Source organism: Panthera uncia, assembly GCF_023721935.1.
Source record: "Panthera uncia isolate 11264 chromosome B2 unlocalized genomic scaffold, Puncia_PCG_1.0 HiC_scaffold_25, whole genome shotgun sequence".
NCBI classification, from domain to species: Eukaryota; Metazoa; Chordata; class Mammalia; order Carnivora; family Felidae; genus Panthera; species Panthera uncia.
The window spans coordinates 2,930,885-2,951,106 of NW_026057581.1; the positions used below are offsets into that span (position 1 = coordinate 2,930,885).

The 20,222-nt window shown below is 46.8% G+C and overlaps 1 protein-coding gene across 7 annotated transcripts in view; it reads left to right on the plus strand.

Moving 5' to 3' along the window:
• ZNF322 (zinc finger protein 322) overlaps nt 1-8,807 on the plus strand; it is a 23,492-nt gene extending 14,685 nt beyond the window's left edge. For 6 of the 7 annotated variants that reach the window (XM_049654736.1, XM_049654738.1, XM_049654737.1 and 3 more), the window contains 2 exons: nt 1,327-1,396; nt 4,436-8,807. In XM_049654736.1, coding sequence (XP_049510693.1) covers nt 4,618-5,826 — 1,209 coding nt within the window. In that variant the 5' untranslated portion in view covers nt 1,327-1,396; nt 4,436-4,617 and the 3' untranslated portion in view covers nt 5,827-8,807. The remainder of the gene's footprint in view (nt 1-1,326; nt 1,397-4,435) is intronic. The other variant, XM_049654742.1, reaches the window with a different exon arrangement.
• The last annotated feature ends 11,415 nt before the right edge of the window (nt 8,808-20,222 follow it).

A 20,222-nucleotide genomic window follows, 5' to 3' on the forward strand; every position in this document is an offset into this window, starting at 1 on the left:
TCTGCTCCCCTCAGCCCTGCTCCCCGAGCCCTGGCCCTGCTCCCCTCGGTGGCTTGCCGCTGAGAGCTCACCCGAGGCATTTGGCGAAGGGGTGTGTTTGTTCGGTGCATTTGTTCTTGTCCTTACAGAGCTAGAGGCATGCCGGGGCGGTGTGGGTGTGCGTGTGGGTGTCTGCAGCACCGATACCCCCTCTCGAACTCTCTTTTCTTCCCGTGTTCTGTGTAGTTCTTCCAGAAGTATTCTGTTCTTTTTCCATCTTTAATCCATTTTCTGCCCCTCGACCGAAGTTAGCATGAAGCCCTTGTCATGGAAGCACATAGGTTTTTCTGAAAAATCTAGTTGAACTACGACCTGCGGCTTCCCTGACCTCTCGTTTCGGCCTGCGTGGAGTTCAGGCCAGGGGGCTGCTAAAGGGAACAACAGCAACAACAACAACATCAACATCAACAGAAATTGGGTTGTGCTTGAAGTTCCTGTCTTTCCTGACCTGCGTGCCGTTTCCTTTCCAGAGTCCTCGGGTAGCTGGCCTGTGCTTCCTGGCCAGGTTTCATGAAGATTCCAAGGGGGGCTGAGGATGGCCTCTGTTTACCCTGTCTTACCTGGAGCCAGAGCCAGGAAATAGGTCGTCTGCGTGGTGGCAGCTCTGGACGAGTGTCATGCAGAGCCTCTGCCCGGCCCGTGTGTTGTCTGGGTCTGAGCCCTTCCGCTCTGGCTTCTGATCCCTGGTGGCAGCGGGACCCTCGAGGGACCTGAAGCCTCAGTGGCCCGGAAATGGCAGGTCTAGTCTGCTGAGGGAAGGAGTCGGGGACCGGCCTGGGCACTAACTCTCGTGCCCGTCAAGTGCCCGTCATCGGCCGCCTCCTGAGTTGCATGCGGCTGAAACAGAAGGCGGCTGGGGCCGGTGTAGACTCTCGATGCCCCAGAGCCTGAGGCCTGCTCGCAGCACCGAGTAAAGTTGGGCCTTGTTGCTGTGCAGGTTGTCCCCACGGCTGCGGATGGGGCGGCCTGCGTTCCTGCGGCCAGGGTGTCACCTTTGCGTGTGTCTCTCCTGAGATTTGGCCTTGGGGGCCCTTCCCCTCCGTGTCAGAACCCCGAGGAGGACGTAGATTATGCAGATGGTTTTCAGATTCTTGTCCCCTTTCTGGAGAGCCACACGGGATGGGTTAGGACGATTCATCTCTCAGGACTCAGTGTAAAGGCTTGTGGGAGAACACCCTTAAGTTTTCTTAAGGAAACTTTACCCATTTTCGGAGTCGTCGAGTGAAACGCTCTAGGGCCAAGTCCACTCGCTTGTGACTGTCCCTGTCATACCGTCATGTCTTACAGAAGGCCGGCTGCCGAGAGAGACCGGATTCGCGGGGCCAGGAAGCCAGGCGCTCTCCCAGCTAGCTCCCAGGTAAGCCGCCGTGTCTAGGCCTCAGCAACGTGCGTCCTGTCTCCGGGACTGAGCCCGGGCACAGCGGCACTCGGCCCCCTTCCTTTCCCGCAGGGACACAACAGTTAAGGGGGCGGGGGGGGGGGGGGAGGAAGGGGGAGTGGTGCACGCACCGGAGGTGCCTGGTAAAGACCTGCCGTGTGCACGGGAGAAAGCGCACACACGACACCCAGACATCCTTGTCGTGCTTCAGCCAGAGGCCTCACATATCAGAAGATGGCAGACGCGGTGGAGAACAGCGAAAAAGAGGGGTTGGGAAGCCGGGAGCACGCGGGCAGCTCCCTGTTTTAAACGCGGGGGTCGGGAGAGGCCTCCTGGGAAAGACATTTGAAGAAACAGAGGAATTGAGAGGGCGCCGGGCACACCCCTGGAGGAAGAGAGCTAGGGGCCACACCGGGAGGGGCAGAGGCCCTGGGGAGCGTGGGTGAGGACAGCCCGGAGGCCACGTGGCCAGGTGGGGACGTGCGATGGGGACGTGCGGGGAGCAGGCCGGTGAGAGAGCAGGTGGGGGAGGCCGCGGGGTCAGCAGAGCCGCAGGCTGTTCTTCGGGGGCACAGAGGACTTGCCGTGTTGTCTGGGCTGCTTCTTTGTTTGTATCTTTTTAGAGAGAGTGTGAGAGGGGAGGGGCAGACAGGGGGAGAGAGTCCCAAGCAGGCTCCGCCGGGCTTGATCTCAAGACGCTGGGATCAGGACCCCGAGTCATGACCTGAGCAGAAACCAAGAGTCCGAGGCTTAACCGACCGAGCCCCCAGGCACCCCCACATTCTGTTGTTTTAACACGAGTTCCGCCGGCCGCGGAGCGGAGTCTGAGTGTAGGAGGTGGTGACGGGAGGGTGGCCTGAGTTGTGGGGCTACCGTGACGAAGTGCCACAGACTGAGTGGTGTCAAGAGCAAATTTATTTTCTCCCGGTTCTGGAGGCTGACGGTCCAAGATCAAAGCGTCGGGCTTGGTGTCTTCCGAGACGTCTCCTTGGCTCGCGGCCGGCGAGAGAGGCAGTTGGGTTCTCGTTCTGAGAATGGAGCCAGCGAGTCTGCTGATGGCTCCGTTGTGGGGTGTGAGGGAGAAGGTCACAGGAGGACTCCAAGGCTTTGGCCGAGGACCTGAAAGAACAGGAACGGAGATCGGGTGGACGGGGGCGGAGGAGGCCGGGTCTGTGCGCCACCGCCCCGCCTGTGCCGAACTTGTCCTTGACGGGTCAGTAAGGCAGGAGCAGACACGAGGCGTTTCGTTGCAAACCCTAGCGAATAAGAAGCGTCCTTTGTGACACTTCAGGCTTTGGGGGTCGACGATGGCAGCCCCAGGCTACTTGGTGCTTCGTGCGCTGTGTGTTGTTGGTGGTAGTTTCTGGATCACTCTTTCCGAAGAGGCCCCTGGTCCCTCAGTGACCGCGGTAAGTGTCCCGCTGCAGACACCCGCTTAGCGCTCCGAGACACGCGCGCAGGAGTCAACGAGGTGACCTCTGGCGCTCGGCGCGCTGGTAAATAATAGGAGTATTCATTCTCTCGTGAGGACAGAAATGGGCTCACTCTGAAGGTATTTTACTGGGTGGCAGAGGTCCATTGGATGGATCAGGTTGGTGACCTTGTTCCCTAGGGTACCCATCCATCATCAAATGATCTGGGAGTGTGAGGAATTCTTAACGCCGCCGCGAGAGTCATCTGGAACTTGTAGTTTGGACCCCCAAAAATGTCACGTCTGGAACGGCTTTGACGATCACGGTGACGTGATAGATTTTTTGAAATCGGAGGCGTATACTTAACCGTATGTAGCATAAGCGTGCTGTCTCTTGTTCAAGCTCACCTCCCTCCCCTGCTCCGAGCCGTTGACTTCACTGCTCTGGTAGCCGTGCGTCACGTTTCTCTCTCATTCTGTCCTTCTGCCGTGGTTTCAGCGTTACATTTCTTGCGGACCCGTGTCTGCACTCGAGAAACCGCGCTCACTACTCCCACCCCGTTCCGTTTCCTCTCATCCCCTAAACCTAAACATTAGAACTTTTTTGAGCTGACATTTGAAGCCGTGGTATTTCTTCTTATGTTTATGAATAACTTTTTTTTTTTTTTTCTATCACAGCAGCCGTCTCCGTGCCCTGCACATGGAGAGCTTACCGAATTGTTGCAGGGAAATTAGAAAACTGATTAGCAGACTGATGACGCAGAAAGCCTTCCACCTTCTAGATCCTTTTGACTCCTTGTTTTGTCTGAATTCAGGTGGCCACTGCTGCTGCCGCTTCTGGAGCTGTTGTGTTTTGGATTCTGGTCCGTTATGCTTACTAGCGTGCTATACTCAACCCTCCTGCTGTTTTCATGTCACCTGAGTGTGCGGGTGCCCAGTCCTACGCGTCACAGCTGAGGAACCATGGACTCTGTCCCCAGAAGAGTGTACATACACCAAACAACCTTTGTATCAGTGTTTTCGTAGGTTACTTTAGGTGTCTGTGGATGCAAAATAACTTCTGTTCTAGCTTTGAGCACCTATTATGCGCTATGAGGAGCTGTTCGGCCTCTTGATTATCCGGTTGAAGCGAGGGGAAGGGGAAGAACCCTGGTTTTGAGATCACCCAGGTTCATAACAGAAATAATCCTGACTGGTCTTGTCCTCAGATGTGTCACTGACCGGTTTCGTATTAGAAAAGAGGAAAACTAACTGGGACGCCTGGGTGGCTCAGTCGGTTGAGCATCCACCTTCGGCTCAGGTCATGATCTCATAGTCCGTGAGTTCAAGCCCCGCGTCAGGCTCTGTGCTGACAGCTCGGAGCCTGGAGCCCGCTTCGGATTCTGTGTCTCCCTCTCTCTCTGCCCCTCCCCTGCTCGAGCTCTGTCTCTCTGTCCCAAAAATAAAGAAAAACATTAAAAAATTTTTTTTTCTTTAAAAAAAGAAAAGAGGAAAACTAACTGATTTCAACCCTTGTGAAATTCTGTCTTTTTTGCAGTGATTTTTAACTTTGAACATTGTTTTCTTAGTCACGGGAAGATAGATAATATTTCTTCTTTGTCTCACAGGGTTGAAAATACCAAGTAAGGAATTAGTGTATAGGATGCTGGAAACTTGTAGTGACGAACTGTTCATGACTGAAAGGCCTAGAACAGATGTATCTTTCAAGTTCCTACCAAGCAAACAGCTATGAAGAAAACGATGGGTCAAGAAGACCAGTGGAAAACTCCCTAGGAGAGAGCCATAGAAAATGTGCGCTTCGGAAGAGAGATATAATCAGAGAACTCAGAAAAGGAAAATATATCATGGATGCCCTCAGAAGGGTAAAAAGATTTTTATTCATGTGCATGAGATTACGCAAATAGATGATCAGCTATACCAGTGCCTTGAACGTGAGCAAAACTTGTGTGAACGCTTAGCTCTTATTATGTGCGAGAGATCCCACACTGGGGAGAAACCTTACAGATGTGATATGTGTGAGAAAACCTTCGTCCAAAGCTCAGAGCTGCTTTCACACCAGAGGGTCCACAATTACGAGAAACCTTATAAATGCAGCAAATGCGAGAAGAGCTTCTGGCATCACTTAGCCCTCTCGGGACACCAGAGGACACACGCAGGTAAAAAATTCTATACCTGTGACATCTGTGGCAAGAATTTCGGCCAGAGCTCCGACCTGCTTGTCCACCAGCGAAGCCATACAGGCGAGAAGCCGTATCTGTGTAGCGAGTGTGACAAATGCTTCAGTCGAAGCACGAACCTCATAAGGCACCGAAGAACTCACACGGGCGAGAAGCCGTTTAAGTGTCTGGAGTGTGAAAAGGCTTTTAGTGGGAAGTCAGACCTCATCAGCCACCAGAGAACTCATACTGGCGAAAGGCCCTATAAATGCAACAAGTGTGAGAAAAGTTACCGACACCGTTCAGCCTTCATTGTTCATAAAAGAGTTCACACTGGGGAGAAGCCCTACAAGTGTGGCGCCTGTGACAAGTGCTTTGGCCAGAAATCAGACCTTATTGTACATCAGAGAGTCCATACGGGCGAGAAGCCGTATAAGTGCTTGGAGTGCATGAGAAGCTTTACGCGGAGCGCTAACCTGATCAGGCATCAGGCAACTCACACTCACACTTTCAAATGCCTCGAATATGAGAAAAGCTTCAGCTGTGGCTCAGACCTTATTGTGCATCAGAGAATTCACATGGACGAGAAACCGCCCCAGTGGTCTACATGTGAGGGTGGCTTCCTCCTAGGCATGGACTTCGTGGCCCAGCAGAAAATGCGAACTCAGACCGAAGAGCTGCGTTATAAGTACAGCGTGTGCGATAAAAGCTTCCACCAGAGCCCAGCCCTTCTGCAACATCAGACAATCCACATCGGTGAAAAACCGTATATCTGTAATATGGGTGACAAGGGTCTTGAGCTCAGCCCTCCCCATGCATCCGAAGCCTCACAGATGTCTTGATCAGACAGGGAGTTCTAATCCCATAGAAGGTGTATGTACATGTCCGAGAACTCATAAGATAAAGGACTCTAGGCGAATCTCAGACTTTCCTCGGAGCTCAGACTTCCGTGGGGACCAGAGAATGCAACTGTGGGAAGCTGAGAAATGGTTTGCCCAGAGAGCTACCCTAGCAGGACACTTTTATCAGTCACTCGAGTGAGAAACCTTACAAATGCCCTGAGTTTTGGAAAACCCGTAGTCCAGGCTCACAGCTGATCACCCACGAGGGGATTCGTACAGGTGGGAGACCTTGCAAATGCAGTGAGTGTGAGAGAACTTTCTAGCGGTGCCCGCCCCCCCCTCATCCCACGAGAATTCACACCAGAGGACTTTCTAAATGCCCTCCGTGTCAACAGAGCTTCAGACAGTACGCACATCGCATCGGATGTCAGAAAGCCCACGGTGGGGAGAAACCCCAGCGAGTGCGTAAAAAGCTTCTAACAGAACTGTGACTTTTTTTTACTCTTCAGAGAAGCCATACTGGTGAAAGTGTGTCTGTTTGTCTTGACTGTGGCAAATCCATTCATCGGGAGAGCCTCCTTGGGTTTGCACCAAAGAAACCCAATCTGAGGAAGGACCTTACAGAGTCTCTGAATGAGAAAAACTTCTGTCAGTGATCCGCTCTTGTGGTATCCCGGGGCACTCACACAAGTGAAAAAGCCCCTGGAGTCTGAAAAAAGCCTTGTCAGAAACTCTCCTACCTTATCGGGTCCCAAAGAACGTACTCTGCAGAGAACTTTTTGCCAGTGAGAGATCTAAGTGTGTGAACTGTGTACATATAATAGGTATGAAGAGAACTGTTCTCATAGTTAGTTGGCCCGTATGGCAGAGGTGACTTTTAATGGAGTCAGTATGTAAACAGTGTTTAGATCCCCAGGAGCTCGTTCTGGGAGGAGTGAGGGCAGGTCGCGGTGGGCCTCATGGGTAACTCAGGTAAAGATGCTTTTCTTTTATCGGAACCACTTAATGGTTACTTTCGCTTTTTACAATTTGGAAATCCAATAAAGGAAAGGACCGTAACCTTGTGATAGAAGGCGTGACATGTGTTACTGTTGGGGGAAAGGATTGTATTGACTTTGCCTCTGTCCCTTTTTTATTCTTGACCAGAATGGGGACTAGCGTGTTGATGGTAGCCTGGGAACCATTTGCTAGTAGTGAAAAGAACTGAACGGCCAGGGAGGAGTGACCCTAGATCGAAACTGTCCCCCCAGGTTCCTCCTGCGGAGGGCCAACCTCATAAAGAGGCAGAGTAGTCAGCTTTTGTATTTTAGTGTGAGTTAAGGCATCCCCTCAAAAGTTTCCTTTCCCTGAAATACCTTTGAGATGATCGCTGGTTTTCGAAACCTCAGCTTTAGAGATTGATTTCTTTCCAACTCAGAAGTGCAAATTTCAGCAGAACCGTCATGACGTTGCTAGCGTGCACGTTGTTGGGACCTTATCACGTCTCTTTCAGTGATGAGACCCGCTCTTCAGATCCTCGCAGGCTGATTAAGGGAAACCAAAAGAAAGGTTTAAGCCTGAGTAGGCACAGAAAAGAACACATAATGATGCATTATTAATGGAGGAGCTAAACTTCTTGATTCTGATTATCCCGACTCCAAAGCTGGTGTTCTTTTCACTCTGTTACCCTGCTGTTGATAGCAAATCAAGCCCCATAATGGTACGCTTTTCGTTTATTTCAGTTGTGCCAAGAAAAGAGAATACTTTTTATTCCCAGGGAAAGGATTGCAGTCACCACAACGCAAGGTATCTGTTTGGCTTGGAGTGTAGGATTCTAAATGCTAGAAGGGAAAAGTAGTTGGCAAATTCATCAGAGGTTTAAGGATGAGCACGTATCTGCAATTTACCAGGATAATTATGATGATCTTTAACATTCTCTAGAAATACTATCATTAATCCAGGGATTATTAATGGACAATTCTGAGGGGTTTTTTCCTTCTCTCAGATTAAAAGACATTTACTATAAATCCTTAAGATTCCTCCAGTATCTGGGACTATAGACTGGTGAGTCAGTATGTTGTTGCTAGTCTGGGTTCTCTGGTTTATTTTAACAAATCCCCGAACTCCAGAGTGTTGGCATTCGGACTCATGGGTGGCCAGTGGCTACCTTGTGTGTGGCTCTAAGCTTTGATCCTAATGACTGGTGGATGATCTTGATAATCTTAGGGTCAGTGGATAGAGCATATAGTGATAATAAGGAATCTGATTCTAGGGGATTTTTTGTTTGTGTTTTCGTTTTTGCTTTTTTGTTTTTTTGTGTTTGAAAACAATTGCTGGAAGTTTATTCGATCTGACGTGTTTTAGTAATTTTCACACACAGCTCTTACACCATGAAAAGTGGCCCAGTGTGACAAAACACGCAAGATGTATTTGTTTCTCTTCGGTGCAAATCATGCCCGTCACTAGTATATGTTTGACAGTTGTAATACTTAAAATAGTATTGGGCGCATGGCCTGGTGGTGATGACAGTTAGTCCGTGTGGCTACTTGTTAGTCATTAGAACTTGGAGAAGGGGACAGAGTTTGTATCGTCGCCAGGGCAGTGACTCGCCCCTTCTTTCAACTAATCTTTCCGGTAATTGTCTCTCGTCTTTAAGTAAATTAAGGATGGACCATCCCTCAAAAGGAGAACATTAGGGGTATGAGACGGGTCTGAGGGTGAGGGCTTTTAACTGGGGGGGAAAAGGTGTTGGTGTTGTTCATAGAGCATAACCTGAGGTTGGAGAGGACCACTTGGGAGCCTGTAACCAAAACTAGAAGGTAACTTCTGGGATGGATGGAGGTTCTCTTGAGACAGTGCCAACCTAAGTCTACCTCAGGTAAGTAGTTAGAGTACCTTTCAGGATTTCAGACCAAACGAGACACTTGTATTCAGTCAATGTATTCCTGTGCTTTAATGTTTTTGTTTTCCCTTAATTCTTAAATAAACTTTTACTCTGAAAACCTCTATTTTTGTCTCTACTAAGAAAAGGCATTTCCCCTACACTTGCGTTAGAATAAAGCCGATATGGAGGAATCCTTCCGCAGTGGACACGGATCAGATCATTGCAGTGCCCACGTGAGTATCTTAGAATGTTGCCAGCTCTACCTTAATTAAATACACAGAACAAAGGACTAAAGTTGACGTTCACATGGCCCTTCGGCCTGGTAGAGGCGATCAGGGCCATTAGAACGGCTCTAGAGTTCCAGGAGTTTTTGAGGCGAAAGCGGAGAAGAGAACAGAAACCTGGAGGGAATATTGTCTCTGCTCTGCTGGGGATACTGGATCCTTCTGGAGCCTCTGCCGGGCATTACCTAACTAACACAGGAGAGAGTCACCGCTGAAACTGACCGTGTTTGGGGCTAAAATTCAGTAACAGCAAAACATCTGTTTATGTGAGTAACCTGCAACCTCGAAATCAAGACAAATTTTGAATTTGAAGTTTGAATGTAGAATCCGCCCGGGGCGCAGTTCTACCTCTCCCCTTGGCGGGGTGGTGTCGGCGGGGTGGCACCGAGTTTCCCCCCGTTGTCACGTGTGCCTCCGTTTGTATCTGTTTGCTCCCCTAATGGAATAGGTTTCAGGGTTTTAAGTGGCTTTTTCATTGTGAGGAAACAAGAGGGAGGTATGACAGCCAGCGGACGAAAAGGGGAAGGGAAAATGGCCCAGCTTCGGCTTGTTTTCCTTCTGGCTTGCGGGTAGAGGGGTGTGCCCCAACGAGGCCTGCAGCCCTCCTGCTGCTCTGTCCCCCGCCCGACATTCAGGTGGGCAGTGCTGAGACGAGCCTGGGGAAGCAGCCATTTCCCTTGCGAGTGACGGGGACAGAAGTGATGTCTCGGGAAGTGGAAGAACGAAGGTGCGTCCCAGCGCCCACAGAGGCCTTCAGTGTTTGTCGAAAATAGTTCTTTCTCCTTGAGGGAAAAAACAAAGCTTGTCACGCAGTAGAAGCTTGCTGTTTCATGCCCCAGGCGACAGCTTTGGCCTCGCCTTCCAGTTGGACTCTAGAAGCGGTGGGGCAAGCTGAAAGCGGCTGACCCTGGCCGAGGCCGTCCTTCCGTCCTTCTGTCCGGCAGGGGAACCTTGACACGGAGGGGCTGCACCTGCTAAGGTCAAGTAACTGGCGGTTAAGGTCTAGGGAGGAAAGGAGAGGACCCGTGGGGTAGCTCCTGTTTATTATGTTCCGTGCCCATTTTGAGAAATCTCCGCAGCCCTCGCGTACCTTAACTCCTGGCTCAGAAGGTTGTCTTAACATATCTGAAAACGAGGAGGAGCCTTCGTATGAAATCCTAAGTGGACCTTCCTGGTTGAATCCAGCCCCTGTTCTAAACGGGGAGCCCCGACGTGCGGGCGGAGGACGTTGGAGCTGCTCGTGGTCGGTTCGGGGGCGGCAAGGCCTTAGGGTTCACCAGTGGGCGGTACAAACCCTGTGTTTCTGGCCGAGCGGGGGACTGACGGAGTTTGGAACAGTCGCCGCTGGCCTCCTCTGCCCTCCTCGGCGCCCCCATCGGATCACCTACACGGAAAAACAAAATCTGGCAGTCAGGGCCCTCCTGACCGCTTCAGCACAAATCTTTTTATCTATCCCGCCTTTCTTCTCCCAGAGGAATAAATGTGCTGACTCCTTTAACCTGCCCAGCCCATGCTGCCACCGCCTCTGGAACCTACTTCATTTGTCTTTTCTGTAGGTTTTTAAAATTCATTTCCTTCATGGAGATTTTCCCTCATGTGTTCAAATATGTGCAGATGCCCTTTTGTACCCGGTTTAAAAAAGAAGAAAAGGTTTGGGTTGCCTTTAATCGGCTGGTGTTTTTTTTTTTCTTTCTTTTTCCCCTTCCAAAATTTACCAGCTTAAAGTCTATACTGCTTCCATTTCCAAGTGTTCATTTCCTATCATGCTACAATCTGCCTTCTCTCAATTTTCTACTTAGCTGCTTTCCCAAAGATCGCTGATCTTTCAGCCGAAGTGCAAGATGTGCTCTCCGGTACTGCAATTCATCTGCCTGCCTCTTTTCTCTGTCTCTAGCAACGCGGGAAGGCATGGATTCTCACCCCGGCTTCCTTCCGGACATCTGTTGTCCTCTCCCCACGTCCTCACGCCCCCACGCCCCCACGCCCCCGACGCCCTCTGGCCACGCCCCCAACCCTCTGGCCACGCCCCAACCCTCTGGCCACGCCCCTGCCACGGAGCATCCATGAGGGGATGCGCTGATTAATCCCCGCCTCCCAGCGATTCTGTGGCGGGTGAGGAGGCTTCGTGTTGCCCCTGCCATCTAGGGCTTGTGGTTCGCATTTCTCCGTCCTCCTTTCGCGCTCCCCTCACTGCGGCCCCTCCACGCCTACTCCCTGTGTCTGTGTGTTGGGCCCAGTTATGTGTGCCTGAGTTCCTGTGTGTGTTTGTGTCTGAACCTGTGTGCCTGTGAATGGGGGTCTCCCGGGCTGGCCTGGCCGCAGCTCTGCAATGAGAACCACATGTATAAAATGTGTCGTGTGCTTCCGCTGAGTTCTGTGTGTATATATGATATGTTTAAAATCTTGTGCATTGTTTTGTCGGTGTTAACAGTGTAAATTAAACGGAAAACCACTGGAAGGTGTTCACTACACACACGGAAGAGATCAAGAGTTCCTTTTCCTCCAAAGACAGTAGATAAAGCAAAACGCAAAGTGCAGAAACAGATCTGCATTATATAGGAATTTACTGTACTTAAAAAGTGTCATTTTGGATTAGTGCAGAAAGGATGAGTCAGTCACTCAGTAAATGGTGTTAGTCAGATAAAAGCTTAGGAGAAAAAATTAGATCCCTACCACCCTGAGTGCAAAAATAAAGTACAGGTAGGTTAAAAGATTGGAATTCTAAGCCAAACTCTACCGTAATAAAACCAGATGGCCTTGAAGAAAGTCCCTTAACACCTCTGAACCTGAGTCTTCCACTCTCTAAAATAAGTATTTACACCATATGTTTGCACTATTAAGGTAGCTAGCCACATGTAGCTATTGAGCACATAAAATTTTAGTCTAAATTGAGATATGCTACACTTATATGACACACACTAGATTTGGAAGGGTTTGTGCAAACAAGAGAACGTAAATTATCTCCTTAATAACATATCAATTTCATGTTAGATGGTATTTTGGATATATTGTGTTAACTAAGGTATATTACTCAAATTACACTTGTCTCTTTTTTCGTTTTCCTTTCATATGGCTACTAAAAAATTTTAAATTGCGTATGAGGCTCACATGATACTTCTTTTGAACAGTATCACCGTGTAGTATTTAAGGCCATCCCAAGCTTTGAAAGCCTACTGTTAGTCTTTTACAGTGATTCCTTCTATTTGTATGGTAAATTACATCTTCTAGAGCTGTTTTTTGATATATTGTCTCATACAGAGTTCCCAGGAACTCGGAGGATAACAGTGATCTCCCCAGTCTGCAGATGGTGAGGAAACTAAGCCTGTACTAAAGGTCCGTATGATGGAATCAGAACTAGACCAGGTCCCTTCTCTGCTGGATTCTGTCACATTCCATTTTATATCCATTTGTATGGAACTTGATGCTCATATTGGAGCTGCTTTGAATGTCTGTGGTCGTCAGAGGCTGGCTGCAGCAGGACTGTTGTGTGAGGGGTGCTGGTGTGGGTCCCTTCTTTTGACCTGCTGTTTGCCTCCCTCGTCGGGGAGGGGGGTGGGCAGTAAGCCTCAGAGTTAAAGATCAAGCGGAAGGGAGCTTGCCTCTTCAGGTATGAACCTCCAGCTTCTGTAGGAACTAAAGAGAAGACATAAAGAGGCAAAATCCCAGAGCAACAAAAATGAATCTTGAAAGAGGCCTATGTGGGTAAAGCAGCAGCTAGGGCCGCTCCACACAGGTTTCCTAACCCGCTGCTCTCCCTACGTGGAAGGTTCCACTGCCATACTTAGAAGAGATCAAGGGTTGTTTTTCCTCCAAAGGCTGTGGAACAAAAATTCCAAACGACAGATCAGTGATTTATATAGCAAGGAATTTTTTTTTTTTTTTTTTTTTTTTTTTTTTTTTTTTTTTTAAGTAGGCTCCTCGCCCAGCACAGACCCCACTGGGGCTTGAATTCCCGACCCTGAGATCAATACCTGAGCTGAGATCAAGAGTCAGAAACTTAACCGACTGAGCCACCCAGGCACCCCCGAAGTAGTTTATCTTTAAATTGGTATTTAAGTCATGGAGAAAAGGATCATTCATTTGAAATGTGCTTAACACATTAAGGGTTGGGGAAAAGGCATTAAATTCCCACCACACCCAATCTAAAAAACGGTCTGGAGGGGTTTCATTAGAAAAAATGTACTATTTTCTTAATGTAAAACATAACATCATGGTTGTGCCAAAATAAAGTTTAGGATAATTTAAAAAATAATAATCCTTCGTTGTGAAGGCCTTTCTTCACATAATATCAGTGTCAGAAATTATGAAAGAGGTGTCAGACTTGACAGTATAAAAACTAAAAACTTAACGTTACTTAATTGCCCCATAGACCAGATGAGGAAGGCTACTCACCATATGTCACGGGCAAGTGTTCCTATTCATGCTATAAAAGAGCTTCTACAAATCAATAACTAAAAGTAGGAAAAGATGTGAACAGGGAGTTACTGAGGGAATAAAGTCAATATACACTTGAAAAGAGAGTCACATTCATGGGTAGACACTTTTCCAATGAAGACATCCGGATGGCCAACAGACACATGAAAAGATGCTCAACGTCACTCATCATCAGGGAACTACAAAGCAAAACCACATTTGGATACCGCTTCACACCAGAGTGGCTAAAATGAACAATTCAGGAAACTGCAGCTGCTGGCGAGGATGTGGAGAAACGGGAACCCTCTTGCACTGTTGGTGGGAATGCAAACTGGTGCAGTCGCTCTGGAAAACGGGGTGGAGGTTCCTCAAAAAATTAAAACTAGAACTACCCTACAACTCACCAATAGCCCTGCTAGGAATTTATCCGAAGGATACAGGAGTGCTGATTCGTAGGGGCACATGTACCCCAATTTATAGCAGCACTATCAACAATAGCCAAATGATGGAAAGAGCCTAAATGTCCATCAACTGATGAATGGATAAAGAAGATGTGGTTTATATATACAATGGAATACTACTTGGCGATGAGAAAGAATAAAATCATGCCATTTGCAGCAACGTAGATGGAACTGGAGGGTATTATGCTAAGTGAAATAAATCAGTCAGAGAAAGACAGATATCATATATTTTCACTCATGTGGAACTTGAGAAACTTAACAGAAGACCATGGGGGAAGCGAAGGGGAAAAAAGTAGTTTCAAACAGAGAGGGAGGCAAACTGTAAGAGACTCTTAAATACAAAGAACATACTGAGGGTGGATGGGGAGGTGGGGGAGAGGGGAAAATGGGTGATGGGTGTTGAGGAGGGCACTTATTGGAAGGAGCACTGGGTGTTGCATGTAAGCGATGAACCACAGGAATCTACCCCCAAAACCAAGAGCACACTTTACACACTGTATGTTAGCCAATTTGGCAATAAATCATATTAAAGAAAAAAGAGTCACATTAATATTCAAAGTAATGTAAAAGACTTTGATTATTCTTGAATTTTCCAACTCTTGGTAATGTTTCATATTAGCAAAGATTAAAAAACAGTAAGAGCCGTATCGGTGGCAGTTTGGAAAAACAGAAACCTTTATAGATTGAATGTTCGTGTCTCCCCCAAATTCTTACGGCTTCACGGCGTTTGGCAGTGGGGCCTTGGGGAGGTGATTAGGTCATGAGGGTGAAACCATCATGAAGAGCGTCAGTGCCCTTAGCGAAGAGACCCTAGAGAGCCTCTTGCCCCTTCGGCCAAGTGAGCGCCCAGCAAGAAGACCGCCATCTTGAACAGAATCGGGAAGAAGGCCTTCACCACAACTCTACCATTTTGGCATCCTCGTCCTGGACGTCCAGACTCCAGACTGTGACAAATAAATGTCTGCAGTTTAGAAGCCGCCCAGTCTATAAATAGACGAAACCACTCTTGTACATTACTAGTATGAGTACAAATAGTTTATATATGTATATACAGTCTCACTGGAGAAACAAACTTTACGCCTGAAGTGGTTTGAAAGTAGGAGAATAGTAGCTTTCACATTTAATGTATATATTCTTTAACCCAGTAACTACACTTTAAGGATGTTCTATAAATATACTGATAACAAAAATCTATGTGTCTGTATCTACATGGATATTTATTGTAGCCAGCTTGTGATATAGCAAAAAATTGGAAACGATTTAAATGCTAAGTTAAATAAACTATTTAAATCAACTGCGGTGACTCCATTTGATGAAATGCCCAAAATATATTTGTGTAAAGCCTATCAAAGTAGGATGTACATTATTGTAAAAAGTGGTATGTTTGTAAATGCATAGAAAAATTCTAGGAGGATATTGAGAATAGTATTTTTATGAATGTTAAAAATAGAGGACATTTTCACCTCCTAATTTATGTATTATATATCATCTCATTATTTAAATGTTAAAATTCGGAAAAAACAGGTTGAACAGAACATTACGAATACAACTATTTTACTGGAGTTGGGCAACTTAGAGCAGAGCTGTACCATAAACCACTGGGACTGTTTACATGGTAGATCATGGTACTTAAAACCCAATGTCTTGTTTTAGTCGTTCATCTTTTTCTTCTGTCTGTTCTAGAGTTATACCTGCCTTTGTTTTCCAAGGGATTTCTCCCTTAGTTTTCCCAACACTCAAATCCTCTTGGATTTGATCTGAAGTTATTTTAAGGAATATACCATTAGGAAGCAATTAAAAGTGTGACAAGATACACATACAAGGATGCTTGTCAAAGTGAGTCGTAAAATGTATATGTCTAACACTAAGGGGTATGCATGATGCATTGCAAAAACTAAAAGGCAGGTTATACAGTGATATGTACTGAATGACTCCACTTTAATATATATAGACATGTATAGGAAAAACATTGGGAATATGCTCATTAAAATGGTTACAGGGATTATTTCTGTTGGTTTATAGGTCTATTTCCCAAATATCTAATAGTGAACATATTTTTGAAGTTGAAAATGCAAAACCCATGTTTTTAAAAGAAATTTCATAAAAGATCACATAAAATTTACCATTTTAACCATTTGTACATTTACAAATGAAGTACATTCCCATGGGGTGCCTGGGTGGCTCCCTCGGTTGAGCGTCTGACTTTGGCTCGGGTCATGATCTTGCAGTTTGTGAGTTCTAGCCCCGCGTCGGGCTCTGTGCTGACAACTTAGAGCCTGGAGCCTGTTTCGGATTCTGTCTCCCTCTCCCTCTGTCCCTATCCTGCCCCTATCCCACTTGCACTCTCTCTCTCTCTCTCTCTCTCTCTCTCTCAAAACATAAATAAATATCAAAACAAAATTAAAAAGGTAAAAAAGGTAAGTATATTCCCAATGTTGTATAGCCATCACACTGTCAGTTTCTAGAACTTTTTCATCGTTCCCAAACAGAAACTCTGTTCCCATTAGACAGTAACTTCTCATTCCCTCTTCCTTGAGCCCCTGGTAACCTCTCTCTTACTTTCCGCCCCCATGAGTTTGCCTAGTCTAGGTACCTCCTATGAGTGGAATCATACGATATTTGTCCTTTTGTGTCTAGCTTATTTCACTTAGCATAATGTTTTCCCGGTGCATCTCTGTGCAGCATGTATCAGAATTTCATTCTTTTTTAAGGATGAATAATCTTCTGTTGTATGAGTACACCACATTTTGCTTATCCACTCATCTGCTGATGGAAAGTTGCGTTGTTTTCACCCTTGAATCCATGTATTTCAAAATAGTTCTTCGTATAGCTTTGAGGGCCTTGATGCAGTGAAGCTCTTATGTTTCGCCTACAAAATTTAGCTGCCAACTAGTCTCCTTTTTTTCTTCTTTTTTCTTTTTAAAGATTTTACTTTTAAGTAATCTCTGCACCCACGTGGGGCTCGAACTCACAACTCCAGGAGTCACATGCTCTATCGGTGGAGCCGGCCGGGCGCCCCTAAATTGTCCTTTCTTAAAAAGATGGCCTCGTATGTTGGTGAACGTCCCGAGAGGATTCTCTGGTGCTGTGTCCCTCAAGTTCTTCTCATCTTTTTCTCTCTTAGGTATCCTCAACGTTCAAGATTTTATACGGTTTCCTTTTACGGGGGAAATAAAACTTACACGCAAAATGCTTTTAAAATAAGAGATCAGCCAAGAACTTCATTGTGATACAGACTTTGTCCAGGCGGAATTCAGAGGAGGGAGGCATCACCCAACCGGACCCCTTGACCCCTTGTTAGGAAAACCAGTTCTGGAAGCCCCATCGGTCAGCGACGGAGTCTCTGGTGGGACTTCCCACCTGAGGGCCAGAGCCTCTCTGCTTGAAGTGTGCAGTTTCCGTATACATCGTTTGTGATGTGTTCCTGTGGAAATTTCCCCACTGGGACACCCACTATCCTAGTAGGTACTCTAAAGATTTCAAGTATCAGCTGGAGGAAATGAAACACCCGCAGGGAAAGAAGCCTCCCTAGAGGGAAGAGAGGTGGAAAGGAGGTGACATTTGTTAAGCACTTACTGTGCATGAAGTACGATCATTTCTTTCCAAGAACATTCAAATCTGGGAGTAGGACAACCACCGGAAATGACGCCACCTGGCGGTGGCTTGGCCAGAAGGCGTCTTCTTGGGGGTTTGCCTGAACGCGCAGGGCTGTGAGCAGGTTGAATGCGGCCCGACCACCGTGGAAGAACTTTTTCTTTACGTAACAAATGGTTGCTGAGGCTGGACATGATTGTAGACAATGTGCAAATATCAGTGAAGAGAACGTGCATTTATGAAGTTTGCATTGTGATAGGAGGGTGGGGTAAACACCAGAACAAACGGTCGCAACGCTCACACGGCCTGGTTTCAGGGAACAAGTCTGTGAAGCCTGGTGTGTTGTAAAAAGAATCCTGAGAGAGGATCAGGAAGTCGGGTGGTTGACCTTTGCTCTGCTGCTTATAAGCCACATGCCGGTGGGTAACACAGTTAGCATGTTGGGTCCCTATCTTCTTCTTCAGTAAGATGAGTGGAATTCAATCAGTTGGTCCCCAAAATATATTCTCCTTAGCACTCGGTGATTTCTTCACTTTTAATTTAACCAAAGTTGACAGCATCGACTCAGCACCCCCTCCGCCCCACCACCCCTCTGCCTACCTCTCCAGAGAGGTACATTCCGGTACATTCTGAAACAAGTGTCCCAAACTGAACAGTCTACTAAATGTATTCACTCCGAAGTGAATTCTATGGGGAATAATAGAACAGCAAACAAGATTTGTTTCATCTTATTATGTCCCTCTATGGAACTTAGCAGATTGATTGCTATGACCCAATAAAGCAGGAGGGGGATATTAAAGATGTGTCACTGAATGAAAAGGTAGACTAAGGCTACTGTCACATTGAGTTACACTTTGCAGCGCAAAGGGCATTTGGGGAGAATTCCAGGTGTGATCACTGTGTCCTCACCGGAAGACCAAAGGTCCATTTCCGGGATCCTAATTTGAATACAGGTACAGGTAACAGTGCCCGAGAAACTTCCCTTTGATCGTGTTTTGAGTCTGGTCAGTAACACCCCTCCCTTTTCATATGATTGATTGACTGATTGACTGATTGAACTTAATAGACTATTATTTAAAGCAGTTTTAGATTTGTAGAAAAAATCATCACTGGGGCACCTGGGTGGTGCAGTCAGTTAAGCGTCTGACTTCAGCTCAGGTCATGATCTCACAGGTTTGTGAGTTCGAGGCCTGCATCAGGCTCTCACCGCCTGGAGCCTGCTTCGGACTCTGTGTCTCCCTTTCTCTGCCTCTCCCCATTCATGTTCTGTCTCTGTCTCTCGAAAATAAATAAACATTTAAAAAGTTTTTTTGATAAAAAAAAGAATAATCAGAAATACAGAGATACAGGGAAAAACCGCACAAGATATAGAGTTCTCACATACCCCATCCCCCTCTGCACACAATTCCTCCCGTTTGTCACACTTTGTATCACACGTTGGCTACTTATTATTACTCTCCAAGCAAAGAAAATTACATCACACCTTAATTTTTCGGATGGCGTTTTCCCAGCTGGGGCTCTTTCCAGGGACATATTACTGTCTATTTCGCACTACTTTCCAGCCTTCCAGACCTTTCCATGGACGCTGTATCCCAAAATACTCAAGTCTGTGCTGAGGACCCTTAAGGGGATGTTTTGGCTTTGGAATCTCCGAGATCTTATTTTACTCAACGAACATTTTAAATTCTTCATGTTTCGTTCCTATTTTTTTTTTTTTTTTTTCCTGAAGAAGAAATTCTGTCTCAAGACTGTGACCCAGAAATCCTGTCTGAGTTCCAGCTTGCTGGCCAGCTCCATACACATCAGCCCATCAGATAGGTAAGGGATGAGATAGATAGATGCTGGATTGATTGAGGACTGGTAGATGGATCTAGAATAGGGGGAGATCTCTAGAGAAAGGAACTGAGAGAGAGAGATGAGAGAGACAAGAGATATTACATACGTTCTGCTTCTCTGGAAGAGCCATGATTGAAACAGTCACTAACGTTTTTCAGCATCTTGTTCCACGGCGATAGCTAAATGGAGCAAGGGGGCCAGAAGCTATCAAATGACATCCAAGTTAATCCTTTTTGGCCAGAATATCACGTGGGCGTGCCCGTGTGACTTCACCGGGAAGCGCCGATGTTAATCCGCCCCGTTGTTAAGGATGCTCAATTTGATCCCTGGTGTAAGTGGAGACAGAGGTCACTTTGCAAAGACTTTTCTCTTTGCGGTTAGCAAGAGATCTCTGTGCTGCTGCTTTGGTACGTGAGAATATCCTATTTCCGGGCAAGTACACTTTTACCTGATCATTTAAGGATCCACTGATGAGCCTTCAGACTGTCCCCTAAGTGGTTTTCCTTTCTGCGTTTCTCTTACTGGGATCTTTCCCATTGAAGGTATCTTCACCTGTACAGAACCCTTCCAGGGGCTTCCCTGTCAACCGGAGTGTTAGCAAAAGCTCTCTTATCGACCTGAAAAGAAATTCGGTCCAGATGTCCTTCACTATTATTATTATTATTATTATTATTCATTATTTTATTATAATCACACTTTCTCGGGGTAAACAGCAGTCCCGCGCCCAGCTCCCCACCCAATCAACACTCTGAGGTTCCTCTCTAAGAATAGTATCTGTATTGTCAAAATTTGTTTTCAAAACATAGGAACAACAGAAACCAGGAAACGAGGGAACATTTCTTCAATATACACGCCCGGCAAAAGGTTCGTTTCTGGAGTATATCCCACGGTCTGGACTGGGGAAATGACATGATCACGTTTGACAAGAGAGCTCCTCGCGTCCCC